The sequence below is a fragment of the Ylistrum balloti genome, unplaced genomic scaffold (assembly GCF_031769215.1).
Source record: "Ylistrum balloti isolate Yb309-2 unplaced genomic scaffold, AGI_CSIRO_Ybal_v1 Utg370380, whole genome shotgun sequence".
Taxonomy (NCBI): Eukaryota; Metazoa; Mollusca; class Bivalvia; order Pectinida; family Pectinidae; genus Ylistrum; species Ylistrum balloti.
Genome location: NW_026782265.1, coordinates 187842 through 209602, shown reverse-complemented (window position 1 = coordinate 209602; position 21761 = coordinate 187842). Strand labels below are relative to the sequence as shown.

General features: G+C 34.2%; 2 protein-coding genes across 2 annotated transcripts in view; both read right to left on the bottom strand.

The window, feature by feature from the left end:
- The window catches only part of LOC132554114 (atrial natriuretic peptide receptor 1-like), a 28115-nt gene extending 14372 nt beyond the window's left edge, over positions 1-13743 (bottom strand). Inside the window, exons 1-10 of the mRNA XM_060218415.1 lie at positions 13705-13743; positions 7833-7938; positions 7389-7539; positions 6854-7176; positions 2345-2496; positions 1582-1654; positions 1312-1444; positions 1043-1129; positions 667-810; positions 438-530 (exon numbers count right to left, since the gene is read on the bottom strand). Coding sequence (XP_060074398.1) covers positions 438-530; positions 667-810; positions 1043-1129; positions 1312-1444; positions 1582-1654; positions 2345-2496; positions 6854-7176; positions 7389-7539; positions 7833-7938; positions 13705-13743 — 1301 coding nt within the window. The remainder of the gene's footprint in view (positions 1-437; positions 531-666; positions 811-1042; positions 1130-1311; positions 1445-1581; positions 1655-2344; positions 2497-6853; positions 7177-7388; positions 7540-7832; positions 7939-13704) is intronic.
- A 4391-nt stretch (positions 13744-18134) lies between these two features.
- Positions 18135-21761, bottom strand: part of LOC132554113 (uncharacterized) — a 33461-nt gene continuing 29834 nt past the window's right edge. The window contains exons 16-18 of the mRNA XM_060218414.1: positions 21056-21102; positions 19477-19549; positions 18135-18188 (exon numbers count right to left, since the gene is read on the bottom strand). Of these exons, the coding sequence (XP_060074397.1) occupies positions 18135-18188; positions 19477-19549; positions 21056-21102 (174 nt within the window). The remainder of the gene's footprint in view (positions 18189-19476; positions 19550-21055; positions 21103-21761) is intronic.

The following is a 21761-nucleotide window of genomic DNA, read 5'->3' as shown; positions in this document are numbered from 1 at the left end:
AGTGTACGTGATTCTAACAAGACATCAGTGTACGAGATTCTAACAAGACATCAGTGTATGTGTTCTAACAAGACATCAGTGTACGTGATTCTAACAAGACATCAGTGTACGTGATTCTAACAAGACATCAGTGTACGTGATTCTAACAAGACATCAGTGTACGAGATTCTAACAAGACATCAGTGTACGTGATTCTAACAAGACATCAGTGTACGTGATTCTAACAAGACATCAGTGTACGTGATTCTAACAAGACATCAGTGTACGTGATTCTAACAAGACATCAGTGTACATGATTCTAACAAGACATCAGTGTACGAGATTCTAACAAGACATCAGTGTACGTGATTCTAACAAGACATCAGTATACGTGATTCTAACAAGACATCAGTGTACGTGATTCTAACAAGACATCAGTGTATGTGTTCTAACAAGACATCAGTATACGTGATATCTTCAGTCGACCATGCATTAGTTTTTTGGAATGCAAGTAATCCATTCCTCTTGCAATATCAGCAGCAAAAGAAAATCTTAAAATTGAACCCAGTAATTAATATCAACTGACAAATACAGAAAAAGAAGTTATAACTAAAACGGAATTCACTTTTCTTAGAACGATGGAGCATTGCTAACCGAGGATTACAACAACGAACTGTGATATCTTACCGAAAGGCCCAGTTAAGTGGTATTTCATCATTTAGAAGTACGTCGCTTATGCTCCCTTTGGGGCAATACTCAGAGACAATGGAAACGTTTGGCACATCTATACAACCACCAATAAATTTGCAAATATTTTGATGGTCTAGCTCTCTGGAAATAGAGTAAAATGAACATGCTAAAAATATCTATGTATTGTTAGACAAGATCCCATGGTGAAGCTTTTTAGACGATTACAAAAGGAACAGCAGAAGAATTGGAAAAATAAATTATCCAGAGTTGCCAAATAGTGGGAATTCATGGTCGTGTAACCAATGTGAGGAGAGTTTACCATTGAACGGCATTGTAAAGAGCAATCGACATGTTCTTATTTAATGTATTTTACCTTACACTTTTCACTTCCCATCGGATTGCTTCAGTGACAGAAAATTCCTTCTTAGTTATTTTTCGTACGGCCACTGTACGTCCATCACTACAGTAAAGAAAGGATTTCCATTAGATTGTAAATTAATGTATGTGTGCAACTGCAATAGCGTTCTTCGAATCAGTTGATGATTAAAAAAAAAAAAAAAAAAAAAAAAGCAAACAAAGAAATAGTCTTCGCTTTGGCAAATAATTTGAATACAATTATTACATCAAATACTTAACACTGACACAATTGCCGTCTTTGCAAACACTTGCTTCCTCAAAGCTGACATTGCCATATTGTTGGACTTTCCGGTGATATCCTGACCGCTTCCACAGGTCATACTGACCATACTTCCAAACGCCCCTCGCAGGCCTGCATCTGTAATTAGAATATATGTAATCAAGCATTATTACTTGTGTTTAAGTTTCAAATCAACATGACTTATTTAACATAAAAAATTATCTATAATACATTCAAACAGATATCTTTATAACAAGAGACAGTGTCGGGGTTACCTTCTTTTATTTTTTCATATGGTAATATCCAGCTCTCATCCCAAAGTAGCTTCCTTTTCTGGTACTGGAAATACTTGAATAAAAAATATTCTTTAAATTTTCAATATGAAGTAAAAACATGTATATTGGTTCGGCAATGCCAGCAGGCAAGATTTTTTTCATCAATATAGAAAGAAATATAGATATAAACATATATGTAATATTATGGCTTCAATATGCTAATGGCTCTTACCTGTTATTCATCTTTGATGTGTGACAATAACCTATATAATTACATGGTGTGAATCTCACTGTAAAGTGTGGGATTTAAATATCTCGAATTCGAAGATCCTGTTTCATTTGAAGCATTTCGTCGGTCCCTACCTAATTTTACACAAAACATTCGAGCTCACTTAAGTCCAATACTGGGTTATTTGTTTTCCAACGGTCACGCCGAGTTCGAGATAACGAGTTTCGACTGTAACTAGGTTGAATAAGTTTGATAAGCATTTACTCTTTCACGGTGCAGACATTATACGGTGATCTTGACAAATTTGTATATTTTTCCAAACATTACTAATGTAGCAACCGTGGGCTCACAATATTAGATATTTGCAGTCGTATTAAAAGTTCATCGGCATTGACCTCGGTAAATTTGAAAGTAATCCACTTTTGTGTCGCATACTCTCATTATATAACCGGCCGGTAATGACTCGCACATTCATTGTTTCAAATATCCTCTCCTAAATCCGGTGTAGTAAAAATAAATATGTACACCACATACCAGAATTGTGCCAACGCCAGCCACCAAAATGATAATTCCAAACGTAACGATTAGACCAATTTGCCAGCCTTTGAGAGGGCATGTCCCACAGTCCCTTGGACAGGTTTCACAGTCCTCGCCGTCATCAGTCTCGCACACACCATTCCCGCAATCTAAACGCACGAGAAAAAAATCATCACATTCTATATCTTATTCTATCGTAAAATAACGACGGATTATCCCACCATTGTACGATATCTACCCTTTCCTTTTTATCCTTTCTCTTTCCTCAAAACGTAGATACACACGACTAGGGACTAAAGATTACCAATATACCAAAATCTGACAACGATCCATTCGGAAGTTCTCAATGTACACGCCTTGATGGATGATGAATCCAGTAAAATAGTTCATCGCTATGATTTTATCCGTAACCTTGTCAAACAATGATCTTCCGCATGCCTACCATGATACACGATTATAGGCTTGTATACACTTTATAACGCATTTACCGTTCCTTTCAACTGAACACCTGACCTCAAAATGAGCACTAATACTGTTCACAAAGTTTCACTGGCGCAACCTTTTCCATTTTATTATATAACCTGATTCCTTATTTATTTCTTTGTAAATCATTAAAAAATATTGCACAGTCAAAATTATGTGGGGAGGTTTTAACACGTGTATACAACTGTTACTCACAAAACAGCCTTTCATGGATCCGATAATGGCACAATACTCACCCAATGAACACAGCTTACATATCGCTATTCATTATTTTGGTTGCATTTTTATTGACTACACATGGCCGTTGTTGGCAACTTAACGTCACTGGAATGTTAACCTTGCACATTATATCTTGTATGGGTACACTGATGTGGCGCGAATTTGGAAGCAGCATTGCTTCAAAGTGATTTTAACAGTTAACCATTTTAACCAGGTTAAAATCTAAATATTATCATTGACCCCATTATCTTTCCTGCAAGGATCACTGATGAATTTGCAGAAGTTGTTAAGTGTGACAATCGACCTTGACAGATGACAATCCTAACATGATAAGGTAAAGACCTTGATGATACTATGGAGTAACCTTGAGCTATATCCACTTTTGTTCTAGATGTCGACAACTGACTGCTACATACATTACAGATTTTAGAACGGTGCAATCTCATGAAGATCGGGCGTGTTTGCTGCTTGGAGTATACCTGTTGATTCAGTTTTTTTAGCTTTGTTCTCACTGTAACCGGAACATGATATAGCTTACTTGGTTCAACCAAGATTTATATGGCGGGTGTCGTTGATGAGGCAGTGGACTCTCACTTCACCCTATTTTCTCTGTGTTGTTTCAAGGGTCTATGTGTTAACTTTCTTTTGTTAATAGTTTGCACTAGGTTTATTGAAACTGAAATTAAGACGTTGGTATTTGTACCGTTTTTGTCGAGAGGTTCTTAAGATAAAACATTGAAAAACTGGACGCATAGCAACGGTACGAACGGACATGGGTAACACATGTACCGTATAACATGGCGGGGACACAAAAACGTATTACAGAGAAATTAATAACATTTTCAAAATCGGAGTATAAGAGTCAGTTACAAACTTGGCAATGACAGGTAAGGCAGGGATCCACATATCATCAATGTTTGATCGACGGTATAAGTAATTGACGTTCTTATGAAGATAACGTGATACGAATGAATATCAAAGCGTTTTGTGTCTCGCACAAATTCCCTTTAGGGTAATAAAATACACCACACCTTACATTCGTCCTTAAGCTTCTAGTCCTTGAAAATCTGCCACGCAAGTTGAAGAGCAAGTGGTAAGAATAAACAGCAATCTTTAGAAACACGCCACATCTCCTAAGAAAGCATTAAAGCCAACAGATCAAACAATAAAGGCCATGACCACAACTTTTTAATAGCAGTTGAATGATTCACATCGACACCCTACCGCACGGAATCACAATTAATGGTTCTGTAACGCTAACCTTTGGAATCATATTAAGATAACTGGCCAACTAGATTCAACACGTGTTGGACTACAGTGTAAATCCAAATATCTTTCTATGTTGGACTTTCGATATCCCCTCGTATAAGCATATCGGTAAAGCAACTAAATAAGGCTGCAAATTCTAACAAAGTGGCTAAACATATTCATATAAATTGGATCTCATTAAGTGCTTCACGACAGGAAGTCCTACAAGGTTCTTAGAGCGTATTATCATAAGATTGCCCAAGTTCTAGCGATATTTAGACTTTTCCTATCTTTTAATTCATTAAGTTTAGTAATGTGTGGTAGCTTTTTATAAGCACTTCATACCGTTTGTATCAGCATTTTTATTTAGCCGTTTGGTATTTAAATTAGAATAGTAATGTATGAGAAGAAATAGCGACAGAAAAAAGTATATTCTGTGAGAAAAGTGAAATTGAATACTTTAATATTTATAATACCAGAATTCACAAATTCAGTAAACAGAACACCTCACTTCATATTGAATGGTTCAATTGATTAATTTGGTCTACATCGCTGGTCTCGTTTGAAAAAATTTTAGTAACGAGAACATATATAAATAACGATGAATAGTAAGAAGCACATTGATAAACATCTCAAGTGCCTCATTGTAAGATGATGTTTACAGAGTTTTACATATGGAGCTTTAAGCTACAATCCCATTGCTACTCTAATATTTCTCCACTAAATTTATAAATTGCATTCTATACAAATAGTGACAAAAGTAAAAAATATTCTTTCTTATTTTATGTTTACATTTGTCGTGAAATACATGTAGGTTTTTTGACGCGTAACTTAATTAAGAAACCTTTTAATGTATTATATTGTGACGAAGTGAAAGGTCATCGCAGTTGTATACACTCGAAATTGCAACAACGTATCACTATAAATGGTTGGCTTTAGGTTTTTAAAAATGTAATTCGTGTCTTAAGAATAATATTTTCCATTAACCGTCTAAAAAACTTTTGTGGATTGCAAAGTAGAAAGGGGGTTTTAGTATCTGATATACGATTCCTAATTTCCTTTGCATTATATAAAGTTATAAGAGCTACTATCCTTTCTTTTTACTTAAACACTGTAACAACTGATATCGATTGCCTACAGAAGTAAACTTATCACAAAGTCTTGAGAGATACAGGTTAATGCAAGTTATGAGAAATCAGATGGTCGTGTTCATGAATTTATCTGAAACTATTTCATTTTCTTTTACCATGAACAATTTGTAACTCAAAGACGTTAATGATACTTTTACCATGAACACTTTTTAACTCAAAGACGTTAATGATACTTGAATGTGACGCAGTTTATATACCTTACCCTAACGCTTCTGGATTACCTGGTCTTATCATCCTGGCATTTTAAGTGTTTCCGATGAAATGCTGCGTTTGATAATATTTCTATTCATTTCCCCAATTTTGAGTTTAGGCTTTATTTTAATTTCACGTTGACGTTTCCTTTCCATAGAACAGGAAATTTTCACTGTGATGTAAGCTGTTATTGTAATAGCTTAAAACTTAAAATTCACGAGGAAAGAAATTGGGTAAAGTAAATTTCCAAATTGAGAAATTAGCATGTCACTTGCTTTCATTGAAATCTCCGAATGATGGTACAAATGGTAAACAAGCCAGAGTTTGGTAGCTATATTAATATCTTTGTATTTATTACTGGATCTTGTAAATACAGAATCATTTGTGAATTGATAATTTGTTTTGTCGATGACAGATTCAGTAATATCTGTACTTAAGAAGTATTAGATATATGAATGCCGCCTTCAGCTATTGTATCGATATACAATGTATCGTAAACATCAATCACAGTGCGTATAGGTATATTTACCTTCACATTTAATGACTTAATCATGTGAAAGCATAATGTATTGCAAATTTTTTTCTGTGAATGGTTTTATCTTTAATTGGCAGACCTTCTTAGCAGAATCATGCCTACATTAGTTCTGATTAGCATGACTGTATTTTTGACTGGACTGAGTATGTAAATATTAGTTTATAAAATTACCTGACACATACTAATCACAACTAATATACCTTTAAGATTGTTGATTCAAACTATTCAAGTTGTACACAATACAACAACCTTGTTTTGTGAAAGTGATTTTCCTTTTCCGCGAACCCAGGTTCGATAAACGAACGTCTCTGTTCGACTAACCAAAAACATTTGTGCAGGAGTAAGTAAGTGATAACCTTTTTATTTTCTCAATAGTTTTTTTCGATAAATTATGCTCAAAAGTTATATTGGTTAATTAAGATCCTGATCCAATACTCGGAGGTCAAAACAGCTTTGGAATGCATGTTTACACTTTATTTTTCATATAATATATTTTGTCCAGATATATCTATTACAAAAGAAATTTCAAAACACATGATATAAATTAACAGAGTGTGCTTAAACATTTTGTTTATATTTTTGTGCAAAACTAAAGAGAGTACAAATGAATTTAACCGTCAGTAAGGCCCTATTGTCAGTTGAGTAGTATTGAAAGTAACAAAAGTAACTGAAATGCACCTGATTTTGGAGTTACAGTTGTTTTAGCTTCGAGGACGATGTGAAGATCTGCGACCTTAAAGTGGGCTATCATTGAGTTGATACCGGTTTGGTAGAGACCTGGAATGTAGCTTGTCCAGTTTTGGACTAGGACTGACCCTACCAGGACCTGGGAATGAGTGAAAACCGCACCGTCGTCTGGAATCCACGGTCCACACAGTGAGGTTTGATCTAGTGGACAAGAGTGTACGTTGACATGGTGAACACAGCAGTTGATTTCAGTTGCGGTTGTATAGTCCGGACAAACAGTATTTTCACACCATGTCTGAGCATCTGTTGAGTTACTAGTTTTAAAAGAAATGTTAATTTTGGTTTGGAGATAGATATAGTGAAGAAATATGTTAGAAACCAATTATTTGCAAATTGACATATAACAAAATTATAAGAAAACAAGAATCGCAGAGGCACATCAAAAAATTTCCCTGACCTTACAAAATGTCAATGTTTTTATGATTATTTACACAAAATGTGATTTGAAGTTTAATAAGATACTTACGTAAAACCTGTTCCGCCCGCAGTACCAAAATATCCGTTGTTAATGGCCCACGTATAGAACGTGGAATCGAGGGAAAGGGCATACGTCACGTTGAAGGCGACATTGGCAGTCACTTCGGCAGGAGGAGAAACAAGCCATTCTATATGTACTCCTGGCAAAAAAAAATGATTATACTAGTAAATTTGTTCCAGACCATTCCATGCAATCCAAAGCTACCAAGGTTATGTATTACTCATTAAATCGTTACAGCATAGGCTACCCTTTTTTCACAGCTTCCCGAGAAGCACAAGCTCCCACGGGTAGAATTCCTAAACAGAACTGCAGTAGTGTTCGTCTCCTCGGGCAAGACATTTTAGTTTGCATTTAATGTGTATATAAGAAAGAATCGCGTTTCCTATTTCTTGATTTGATTAAGTATTTTTTTCATAAAACACATCATACAACCTGAGCAAGTGATAGTCGAAGGATTGGCAGCAGACGCTGATAATGGCCAGCAATGATAGGGTGTGTTCCCGAAACTGTGCCAACCAAGTGATAGATGGAAGGAGAGCTGGAAGAGTAGCAAACATTGTCATATAGACATTACACTAGCAAGACGTATATAACATGAAATAAAAACACGTGAACCAGTGGAAACAGATCATAAAGTTAACATTACCAAGACAGGGGCATAGAAACATAAAACAATATAACATGAACCGGGACACAAAGAGAATAATTAAAATATATCGGTCAATATTATATTAAGATAAGATATCAGGGTGAGAATGATGTTAGTAGATTAGGAAGCTGATGATCGTCGATCTAATTCATTTTTCAAGGATTTCAACCACAATGAAGATATTCTGAGCCACATTAATTTCAAAAATGCGCAGAGGAATCCTGGAGGTTCAAAAAGGACGAATTAATCAGCGATTATTAATTATTCGTATTCGAACCTAGGATCGTGTTACTTTCTTGTTTGATGTTCGTTAGTTTGCCTGTTGGTTCCGTTGTTGTATACCTTGTTCTCATTTGAGAACGTAACATTACTTACTTAGATTGACAAAGGTTTACATGGCGAGTGACGTCTCTGAAGCAGAATACGTTTACTCTTCCGGAACGCCTGGTTCTCTTGTACCTTTTCAGGCGTCTACGTGTAAATTTTTCTTTTGTTCATAATTTCCCTAGTTGTATGAAATTTGAGTTTGGATTATAATTATGTTGCCATTAAGGTATTTTCTTTGTTTCTTGATCTTGACCCGATTTTGTGATCTGTTACACAGTTTAAAAATCAATAATTTCAGGAAAAGACTTCTGTCAACTATTGAGATTCTATGAAACATGAAAAATACATCACTTTCAATTATTCTTTGTAATTATATTATTTCCGCCAAGGTTCTATTCTATAAGATTTACATTTGCTAAAGTCTTTAACTGAACAATTATATTTACTATGGTAAAAGGTTCATTGTACTAGTAAATGTTACTATAATTACCACAATTTACCTGTAACAAAACAAGGCGACTGCATGTACCGACTGTTCTTTTACGAACAATATTATTTACGTTACAAACAAATAATATAGAATAAGGCCAAGCCCAAGTGAAAAAGGGAAGCATGATAAATCCATAGCTAGCAATTTGTTTGAACCATCCATCAGGGGTAAACACTCTGGTCAAACATTACCGAGGAACAATTAAACTAAAGCAATCAGTAAACAGAGTATGTACTACATAAATGACATTTATATAGAATTGTTCGCCTATCTATAACACTGCTTACTTTTATAACAATGAGGTTGGATTACACAATAACATTTGTAGCAAACGGTTCAAATTTCAAACAAGACATGCAAGTCTGACGCGATTGTCCCCTCCATCATCTGAGGAGACGTGTGGAGCTGTTAGTGTTATTGACTTCTGAATGCTTCAGGTATCAATTGACCAAGACAGACGACAACGTTAATTAATAGCTGACTTGGTGTAAACAATACAACTTCATGTCACATTTCAGTCCAATTTCACGATGAGAAACTGGGAAAATGAACGCAAACTAAGGACTTTTTATAATTGGGTTTAAGGGCCATATCTGTTGAGCGCAACCGAATGTCATCCTGACTTTCCTGACGTACCAATTTCACTTTAATATCTCGATCCATTACAGAATGAATGGACAGAAACTGAATTTTAATGGAATGACAAAATGACGGTCGCGGACATTATATATCCCTGCTCACGCTTAAAACGTACTTGTCGAATAATCGACTCACAACAGTAAGCAAATTCCATGATGAAATGTCTTTGTTCACAGCCATTGAAAATTCATATCAATAAAGTGTTCCGTACAACGCAAAGCGAAGACATTTATGTAATTGTGAATGAATGTAGGATAAAATTATACTGTTTATCCGCTTTCTAGAGATTAAGTATATTGAGTATCGGTGTACATGTGACCTATTTGATATTGTAATTTTTAAATAAAGCTACGATCATTCGCTATCGCAGGTATGATCAAATATTGAATGAATAAATCTAAATAAAATCAAGTCCCTACTAATACTAACTTAAAAAGACGCAGTTTACGTGTGATATTAAAAAGACAGCATAACAATAATAGGCATTATAATAATAACATGTTTTCCTGAATGACATTTATTTAATTTTATTTTTTTAAAGCACCTTTGCCTTTTATTTTTACATCATGTCAGGAGAGATTTTGCGGTTTTTAATCGGTATCTTTTAAATTTGGTAGGTTTTGTATTAATGATTTTCGTGCAAGAAAGGGGGAAATTTAAGTTCGTCATAGTGATGTAATTGAGAAATATTCTATCATCCCCAGCATCAGTAGTAAAATTATTATTTGTGTCTTTACAACTGTCTTTTATTTATCCACATATTATCTGAATCTCTTCACTTTGTTACATTTCTATCTTGATAAGTAAAGAGTATATATCTCTCTCCCCTAATGCATGAACACTGCTTTTCGTGTTGCTTAAGGATGAGTAAGATAAAACCTGCCGTGTTAATGCTATCTATCAGAGATATCCATCGCTATAAACTGTTGTTTGAACGATCTCTCATCCATGGTTATAGACTTAAATAACTTCAGATTCTTACGAAGACTAAAAAACTAATAACAATCGAAATTCCATAAAGTATTTGACGTAAGAGTTCAGCTATAATGTTTCCTCAATTATTGTTAGTGAAGTCATATCATACATAAACTCTCCTTTCGTTAACACACCGGAAACATTGTATATCCACAGAACTATGTACAATGAATCACGATGATGAAGGCGGCATTGATTTTCCTAACGATGTCCATAGACCACAAATATAGTCATATTGTCACATCGGTTATGACCTGAACCAGGCCATGGGGAACTAGTCTGTTTCAACTTACCTTAATCATAAACGAACCATTTTACACTGTTGATATACATATTCAGAATAATTATCATTGTTATAATCTTTGATCAATTCTTCCGTGTTCAGAATTTGTTTAGACTATGATCAATAATATGTCCAAAATGAATACAGCAATGTCCTGAATACGAGGTCTTTATGCTATGAGAACCATTTTCGTTAAAGTAGAAAACCATGTTGTATTAAGTGATACTTGAAGTGAGCACCATAAAAAGGATTTATTCATACATTTTAACGGAGAATTTTCCAAATTTCTCAATAAAGATGCTCAGGATATACTCTTAGAATATACAACTTAAAACAGGACAGCGATTAAAAAAGAGTAACATTAAGTAATACCAACTCCTAATGAACGAATTTATGTCAGCAACGAAAATCCCATTAAAATCATTATATGTTATCAGCATAAAAAGCGTTCTTGGATGATCTAGAGATCTATATAATTTCGTTAAACATTTAACAGTGAGCGGTCCATCGCAATCCGTTCAATACAGGAAATTTTAGTTTTTTGAAAGGGATTAACTTAAGTAACGAACAATCAATACAAAAAGAAAAAAAAAAGATATTTCAACAGATTCTAAATTCAGGTTCAAATATAGTAGCACTAGGACAAAACCTGAACAGATAAAAGATTTACATGAAGAATCTTAAACGACATCAGCCATATGCCTGGAGTAATATCAAGTTCCTTAATGAAAACAAGGTAAACAACAGCTGAACACCGGGTATACCTAAGGTCATGAAACTTGCCAGACATCATACATATGCATATCTTGAAACCATGTATTATGAATTCGGCTATCAGTTGTCGACATCTTGTACGAAAATCGTGATCCTAGGAACAAGCCCTTAATATGAGATGAGAACACCAAAGGTTGGTGATAATAAGTTTGTTTGTTCAGAAATGGAAACTGCATACTAGGGAAAGTGTAATCTTAAAACGTAGCTTGGTGAAAAATTGTTCCTGCTGTTTTCGTTGTATTAAAATATCGAGGTGAGCGGCTCATGTAGAAGAGTCTAGTCATGGTAAAAAAATTCTTTTCATTTAAAGGCAAGACATCGTCAATATATCTAGAAGACTTCCCAAGGTTTCTGTGAACTGTTTTGATAAACCCTTCGATAAATTAAGTCTCATGTGAAAGCAAAAAACAAGTCAACCAAGGGGCACGGTCAGTTCCTATGTCAATGGTCTGTCTGTGATCTTACCATTAAACTCGATGACGATGTTACAGATTAGATGTCTTAGAAATGTGGTTTGTAAGTATTTGCAAACTGTATAATCTGATAATGAATTTAGATAATGTTTAAGCATTGTTTCTTTCTGTAGGCAAAGTGTAGTAATTATGTCTGAAAAGTCAGGTAATAACCTTTCTTCTACGGAGAGCAGAAATGCAATGATAAATAAAAATACCGTGACTACTGATCATCGTTTGATATAACGAAATTTCTACTCGTGGTGTTACGTGAGCACGATTCGTTTCAAGAATGTATAATGTTGTAATTGTCGTTTAGTGCATATCCGTCCTATAACAACAGTACCTAGATTCAATTCTCGCCTTAAAACGTGATGTTAATAACATAATTTTATGTTTGATGACAAAGTACTTTTTTGTGCGGATGTTTAATAAAGGGAAACGGATGTCTCTTATCAAAATCCTGTTTGCTTATGTTACTTGAATTATGATGTCGATGTTTATAGATTATGCTACTGTTTTTAGCAAATGTCCTCCAGTTTTTATTAGCATCAACAACAGCTTTAATGTTTTTATCATTTATGGGCACTGTGTTTTTGTGAATGAGCATAATCCTACGCTACAACTCTGTAATAATGAGATAAAAGTTAACAGTGTTTTTATCTATTGACGTTTCGACAGTTGCCAGTCTTTGGAAACAGACCAAGTAAGTGCATTAGAATCAGCTCCTTTGATTTCACTGTTGTGAAATTTGCAATAGTTCTCACATAATCCATTATATACATTAGTGTTGTAAATAATTGTAAGCTGGATTGAAATATGACATGGAGCGTGTATTGATCCTTTTGCACTCCGAAAAACAGCATCAATATTCCAAACGAAGACTTAAGGTTATATGAAGAAAACGATAAAACTGCCAACCTATCATCCAAAATCTTGTTTATAAACCTGTTTGATTATCAAATGTTAGTAGATTTACACGTATGTACTTAAAGACATCAATTATTAAGGATGGTCGTATGGTGCGCGTGTTCTTTGCAACGGGTATAGAATTGTTTTTTAATTTATTTAGACGTCATCAATTTTATGTGGCTACTTTATTTTTAGTGCAACAAATGTACTATTCAACGAAAAACTGCTTTCTCATTCCCCTTATGTTATTGTTTAAGAATAATTGTTCACGAATCAGTTCACAGAATTTATAAACATTTTGTCATCTTACCGTAACCTTTCAAAAATATTAAAATAAAAAAGTTCAACAAATCAATAAATGTTGCTGTAAATGTACATTTCTTTATTTTAATAACTTGATACACAAATATTGGTATATTATATTTATTTAAGCATATGAATAGAAGTATATAATTTTAGTGTAAACTTTTTAACTACACTACATTTTTATTTATACTTCAGTCGTTATAGGGATTATATTTACTGATACCCTGTGATGTATAGCAAGTTTGATGGAAACGTTATATATGAATTCAACTGATGCCCCGTGATGTATAGCAGGTTTGATGGAAACGTTATATATGAATTCAACTGATGCCCCGTGATGTATAGCAGGTTTGATGGAAACATCTTATATATGACGCATTAGGTCATTATTGAATTAATGCATTCACTGGTACTAAAACCCTGTTAATTCACGTAAAACATAACCACATCTTCAAACGACCACAGGTATAATGAAATGAAATCTATGACAAACTTACTGTTAGAAGAAAGACTATCCGCTTCCTCTCTGCTTCCATTTATTACTGCCTGGTGTTTCTCATTTGGAAATGTAAGCAATTTGTGTCCTGCTTCAACTCTTCTCCTGTGGGATAGTTCACTGTCGATCAGGTATTCCGCCAGTGCCGTAGGATACGTGATGAATGGTCTTTAATGAAGGTTTGTCAACGTGAATAACAAATCACACTCTCTGTCAGATTTGTTGATTTGTTATATGGTCTAAATATTGATCCTTAAAAACCAGTTTATCGCTTATGTATAGCATTCTATAAGCAATATTTGTTTCATAGTACCTTGTCGAAATTAACAAATAGTTATCCAATAATGGTGTACAATAAAACATTCTTCCACTCAGTGTATCGGCTCCTTTAACTAAGCGTCCACCTTTGTCCAGAAGTTCATTTGCTTTATTTACTTTACACTGGTGAATTTTCTTTACTTTGCTAAACATTGAGAATACATTGACTGGTCTGGAGTCCCAAAGTAAAGTATATTGTTAAATATTTCAATTTGAACAAAACATATTTCCTATTAAATACACACTCAAAAATTATCACGTCACAATACCGACAGTTTAGGTGTAACAATACACCACGTCTTCAACATGCAAGGATTTAAGTAGTTTCCACCTTCGATTTCATTAGACTTTATCCTTCAATAAACAAACCGGTTTGTTTGTTAACATAAATTGAATATCAGTCAAGATTTAACGCTTGTTGATCATTGGAGTGCGTGTGCTAAAAACTTAACCCTAGCTCAGATTATCGTTAATGGTTTTTATTTCCGTTTTGTAAAGTCAAATTGAAATTCTTGTTGCATAATTTTGATAAGTCTCGATAACTAGATGCAATGTATAATAGCACGTGATCTCGTGAGGTACTTGCTTGCACATGACCGATCCAACAGGTAGCATGGTACACAGTCCATAGTTACGGTACATCATTGTCCTCGTTTTGTGTTCCCATAAACGACGTTACGTTTCCCGACAAGATTATAAACCGTCCTGTCCGTGACGAGGAACATGTTTACCATGGAAATAAAGTATAATCTTTTTTTATTGTATTTTATGACATGACGTACAAAGAGCGTAAAGATCACAAGCATGATACGATGAAAAGCAAAGTAACGTTATTTTCGTTGTTTTAACTTTGATTTACATAGAAATAGCACAATTAATTTACTACGCAAGTCTTATTTGGGCCACTTTACAATTGTTAGCAGTTTGCGCAAACACATTCGTTCATATATATCAACACAATAAACAGACATCCGAAAATGTTTGACGATTTTGGTAATGGATAATTATATTCAAATTACACATGGGAAAAACTTTTCTTTGATTAGTGTTCGGCGGAGAAACTTTAAGTGAACCAAAAACGTAATTCACAATAACATCACAGCAATGATCCAGGAGGATTTTTATCTTTATTTCTCGTATTAGCCTTTGTTTTTTGGTGTCCCAAATTAAAATCGGGCACAACTCTGGACCAATGGGAAAATACATATAAAACTTAAGAATCATCTATATAGTCGTTTAAAAATAACGATAACAAAATGGCATTGTCTAAGACGACAGCCTGTCAATCGTCTCGTCTTCCAAAACAATCCAAAAGTTGGCCATGGACATTTAGGTGAAAAGGTAAACCTACATATGAAATTTGCAGACAGTACTTTCCAGAAATTGCGAAACAACTATAGGGATTAAGGAGAATCTAGATATGAAGTTTGCGAATAGCCATTTTTCCCCGATCAATACTTAACATGGACAAGATAAACTTAACATAAGGAGAAACGCACAATTAAATTATGCAATCAATAGCCGATGACATTTTGGGAAATTTGTACAAAAATTTGTACCAAACCTATTCGGGCCATGTTTGCGCATCCAGTCAAGACGCACTTGCCAACTCCGTGGTGTCAGAGGTGGACCGCAATGACTCGTTACACTCTCACGACCGCTCCTGGGACGATCGCAAACTAACCCAGTACCATGAAAACGTGAATGGAGACGGTTACTTATTCAAAGGGCAACGCCAAACTGCCGTGCGACAGATTAAAACATGTAACTGGACATCTTGGTCAATGGAGAAATCATAATGCCAATGTGGACAATTAATGTGGCTGAACTTATCCGTTGAAATTATTCGTTTGAAAGAATCGGGCTTGGTTTGATCACGCCGGTGATGTAGATGAAATAAGCGCACAGAGTAAGACACAGACAATGACATCGTCATGCTTGGCTGATTTTAGGTTAGATTGTCGACAAGGCATATAATTCTTGATGTAATGTCTGACAAAATATTCCATTATTTCCTGCAGGGAGTGGGGTGGGGTTCTTTGTTGTTGAATATATATATGTATGCCAACTAGGCGGCCATGACGAATTTACATATGAAATTTGGGAACGATCAAATAAACTCTTTACCAGATGTAGCAATAACAAGGACGGGCGGGCGAAGACGTGGCATTACTTACATAAACGCTTACTCTACCGGAACACCTGGTCTTATTCTCTTTGTACTTTTTCAGGAGTCTCGATGGATTTGTTTGTTTCGTTTATAGTTTCATTCAATTTGAGTTCAGACAATAACTATGTTGACATTTTGGTATTTTCTTTTTTTTTACTCCTTATCAGTTAACACAGGAATTCTGAAATATTGTAATATTGAATAGCAAATTATGAGAAATTATGGCCCAGAAAGAATTTGTGTAGGATGTTCCACACATTAAAAAAGGATCATTGTGACTAAATATTGTGATTGGAACATCTTTAAAGCCTCCGTAACAACATTTGATTCACATGAATGCTTATAAACTGTGACAAACATATAACATTGTACATTAGGAAATATGAAAACTATGCGCGAAATTCAACCTGCTGGATTCCATACTTGGTTCTAATACTTGGATATACAAAATAACTTCAAACAAAATGCTTTATTAGCTTCAAAATATGATTCAACAAACTATACAAACAAACGTTTTGTCTATCACAATGACATTGAACGTACATGAAATTTGATCATGTGACCTAAAATTGTTACATGCAAAACATGATATATTCATTAAAGGCATATATCATATACAAACCTCTCACAAAAAGAAAGTAATCTTGATGTTATGCAAACATAACAAAGTGGATGGGAAGAATGCATATATTAATTCCTTTGTTACAAGAAACAAGCATTTACCTGTTGTTGCATATCATAACAAGAGTGCGTGGACACAATATACGCTGCCACAAAATATAAAGATCAAGATAAAATGGCATAAATCTTTCAAAAATCAACGAACTGAAAAATCGACCCTTTATGCAAATCAAATCCTTGTATTAGTGACATTGAGCAAATTTTATGAAAATCTGATCATTAGTTTAGGAGGAGTTGCGTTCACAAAGCTCCACTAAGAGCAAGCTACAGATACAAAGTTGAAAATGGCATAAATCTTACAAAAAAAAAAAAAAAAAAACCAAAACCACCCCTTCATGCACATCAAACCTTTGTAGTAGTGACATTGAGCAAGTTTCGTGAAAATCTGATGATTAATTTAAGGAGGAGTTGCGTTCACAAGGCTCAACTATGAGCAAGCTACAGATACAAAGTTGAAAATGGCATAAATCTTACAAAAATCAACGAACTGAAAAATCGGCCCTTCATGCACATCTATCCATCGTAGTAGTGACATTGAGCTTCGTGAAAATCTGATGATTAGTTTTGGAGGAGTTGCGTTTACAAGAAATGGACGTACAGACAGACAGATGGAGAAGATGACGCCAATATACGACTGCCTCCGGCGGCGTACAAAAATCTGGTTTCATACACAAACTATTGTTTGCTATATTTCAAATTATTTTTATATCACTTTCGGTAACATTAATTTTCATTTATTTACATTATATATATTTAATATATCATATCATAGCAGCCAATCAGAAATATTTATTTTCTACATCGATTAACCGAAATGTCATCACCTATACTCAACAAAATCACAAAACTTGTTTACATATATGGATTACCACAGTAAAACAAATCAAGAATAAACATCTATTAGTGATGACAAAACTAACAGTATGTACTTGTTTAAATCATCTTGATAATGAACATACACATCAAAGAATAAAAACATGAACTCTGTACATCTTGGATAATCATTGATAAAATGATAGCCAACAGTATGTTGAGAATCTAATGCTATTCACCATACAAATTATGAACTTTTACGTGTATACCGAACATCTACTGACTACATGGATGTCCATTCACCAAACACTCTGCCTTTGCGTAACCTGTCAAATACTTTGTTACAACTCAAACCTATTTTTAACAACCTTCTACAGCATATTATTAATATATATCAACAAGTAATGCTCACTACAAATGCAAAGAAAAATGTCCCTCTATGTCCCATTTTATCTGATCATTGTATGAAGGCTTCTCCTTACAGCTGTCAATTCATGTTTTTGCTGAAATAAAAATGTATGCCTGAGATTATTGTTATCAGTCTTTTTAAAATTATTTGTGCCTCAAAGTGACATATGGTATATCTTATGTGATAAGAGAAACATACAAGTTTACAAGAACTGCCATGTTCACTCAAAATATTTCTTGCTTTTTTTTGCTTATATTTTTAGTCAGTTCTTCAAAGTGCATACATGACAATATCATTACATTATTCACAGCACACTCATCCATAGATCTAAATAAAGACATTTGTATATAAGACATCTGTATACAACCACTCGTATCATTCCTAATTCAAGTTTTCAAATACACTGTGTGTTCATACACACTACAGATGTATGATATAACATTCCTAATTAAAGATTTTCTATACACTAGATGTCCATATAGAAACATTAATGATTTAACATTTCATACACATCAGTTCTGTTCAATATTTTCATCTCTATACAAGATGAACATTAAAAGAAGTGCTTATACATGCATATAAATAGTTCTCACATTTAATTTTTTATACACAAGCAAACACCATGTTATGAGATTTTAATTGATCCAAGATGTCAGTTTAGAATATTGAAATAAAACTAGTCATAATAGTCATGTTTTTTTTTTCTTTTGAAAGAAAGAAAAAGACAGACAGGTCATACAAAAAAAAAAAAAAAAAAAAATGGTAGACATGTGTACATAGGCATAAAATGTCAGATTGACATTCAGATAGATGAATAAAAAGAAATATAAGCACAAAGACATTTGACACAAGGGCAAGTGTTGACAGACTAGAGAGAGACAGGCCTTCAAAACTCAAAAGTATCAAATTAAATAGACAATTGCTTTATAGAAAACATTTGCTCTAAACAAACTAACAGAGTTCAAAAGACCATTAACAGATAAGAATGGATATAGACAGAAATGACAAGACAGAAATGACAGTGAAAGGAAACAGAAGTGCTTCTGAGAGGATTTCAAAGCTCTGTGATAAATTTTGAACTTTTTGACATTCCCAAAATAATTGAGTTATGGTTTCTGACTCTGATTTACAAAAAGTACAAAGTGGACTTACAAGTGCGGTTACATTAAATAGTAGTGAATTTGTAGTCAAAATATTATGTAAAATTCTATCCTGAAACCATTGAATTTCAGAATCATTTTAAATGGTAAAGAAAAAACTGATGCTCATTCGGAGCTAACAAAGTCAAATCTGTCCATCAAAATACTTGACAGGTGTACAAACATCAGAGCGATTGGTAACAAAATTCAATAACATCCATTTAAAACTTTTTCCCTACTTACCGCATCTAAAAGCAATTTCCTTTGCATTGATGTCAAATCTTTCTTCATGGCATTTTTAAATGTTTCCTGAAAACAAATAGTCAATTGATAGTCACACAATGAAGTAACTTAAATCAACAGAAAAATAAGAAAAGAGGCCCACAGGCTTTATGGGTCATCTGACTATAAAGACCTATATATAAAAAAGGCCAATTAGGCCTAAAATAAATTACTCAACTACACTTCAGATTACATAATAGACACTGTTTGTTTCAGGAAGACATTTTCGGCACACTTGAAAACATATTCTTTATACATGCACTACACCATTACCTGAACATATTGCTTATTGAAAAAGCATGCTACAGGCCCAATGTCAAGACCCTTGGCCTTTTGCTTATTGAGAGGTAGCTGCTTTCGCATTTCAAAACATTTTGGTTATAAAGAATTTGTTTTAACAATTAAACATATTTAATCCCTGTAACGTTGAAAGTGGATCAAGGTAATTTATATTTACAAACTTGATTGTGCTTCATTTCATCATGTTACAGGCCTAATATCAGCACCCTGAGCCTTTTGGTTATCGAGAAGAAGTGGTTTAAACATTTACACATATTTGACCCCTGTGACCTTGAAAGAAGGTCAAGGTCATTCATATTTATAAACTCTGTTGGGCTTTATCCCATCACGCTACAGGCCTAATATCAGTACCCTGAGCCTCTTGGCTGAGTAGAAGTTGTTTAAACATTTAAATATAATTGATCCTGGGACCTTGAAAGTGGACCAAGATCATTTATATTAACAAACATAATAGCCTTTCATCCCACCAAGCTATAGGCCCAATATCATTACCATGGATATTTTGGTTATTGAGAAGATATTTGAATGGAAAGTGTACGCACAGCAGATAGCGGATGGCGTTCCATGACATATGAAACACAATGGCTATATGTCATCCCGACCCTTCGGGTCAGATGACCTAACAACATAGTAGCTTGTCATCCTAGCATGCTACAGGCCTGATATCAGCAGCCTTTTGGTTATTGAGAAGTAGTCATTTTGAATTGAAAGTTTATGCACGGTGGACAGCGCACGGTGCGCAATGATGGACGAAACATAATGGCTATAGATAAAACTAACAATCAAGCATCATTCCTGTTCAGTATTGTAATCATTTTCACTAGGATATAATGATATTCAATGGAAACTTTTTGTGCCTTGACCAATTATCACCAAAGTTTTGTGTGATTATAACTAAATGGGTATAAGGGCACACTAGATCTCTTATCATAAGGAAGTAATTTCACAGTAATCAATTAAAGTGTGGTCTGATAACACTCCAAATGAATGACTGAACTTAAGCAAATCAACTTATCTCAGAAAATGAAAAACAGCGAAACACACATTAAATTTTGTAAACTCAACCTAATTACAGAAAGTAGTAATGACTAAGATATAAAAGTAAATGAAATCAACAGAAAATGTGTGTCAGGTTTACATAGCATACTAAAGGTTTATGTGTTGTGTAAAATGTGTGTCAGGTTTACATAGCATTCCAAAGGTTACAAATCATTTAAGTGCATAAAATGTGTGTCAGGTTTTTAATTCATATTGGTCCATGCAACACATGCTTGCCACAAAATCAGCCTGCAAAGGTGGATGTAAAGTGTGAAATGTGTGTCAGGTTTACATAGCATACTAAAGGTTTATGTGTAGTGTAAAATGTGTGTCAGGTTTACATAGCATTCCAAAGGTTTGTGTCAGGTTTACATAGTATTCCAAAGGTGGATGTGAAGTGTGAAATGTGCATCAGGTTTACATAGCATACCAAAGGTTAAGTGTAAGATGTGTGTTAGGTTTACATAGCATACCAAAGGTGGATGTGAAGTGTGAAATGTGTGTCAGGTTAACATAGCATACCAAAGGTGGATGTGAAGTGCAAGATGTGTGTAAGGTTTACATAGCATTCCAAAAGTGGATGTGAAGTGTAAGATGTGTGTCAGGTTTATATAGCATTCCAAAGGTGGATATGAAGTGGAAGATGTGTCAGGTTTATATAGCATACCAAAGATGGATGTGAAGTGTAAGATGTGTGTCAGGTTTACATAGCTTTCCAAAAGTGGATGTGAAGTGTAAGATGTGTGTCAGGTTTACATAGCATACCAAAAGTTTATGTGAAGTGTAAGATGTGTGTCAGGTTTACATAGTATACTAAAGGTTTATGTGAAGTGTAAAATGTGCGTCAGGTTTACATAGCATACTAAAGGTTTATGTGAGTTTACATAGCATACCAAAGGTTTATGTGA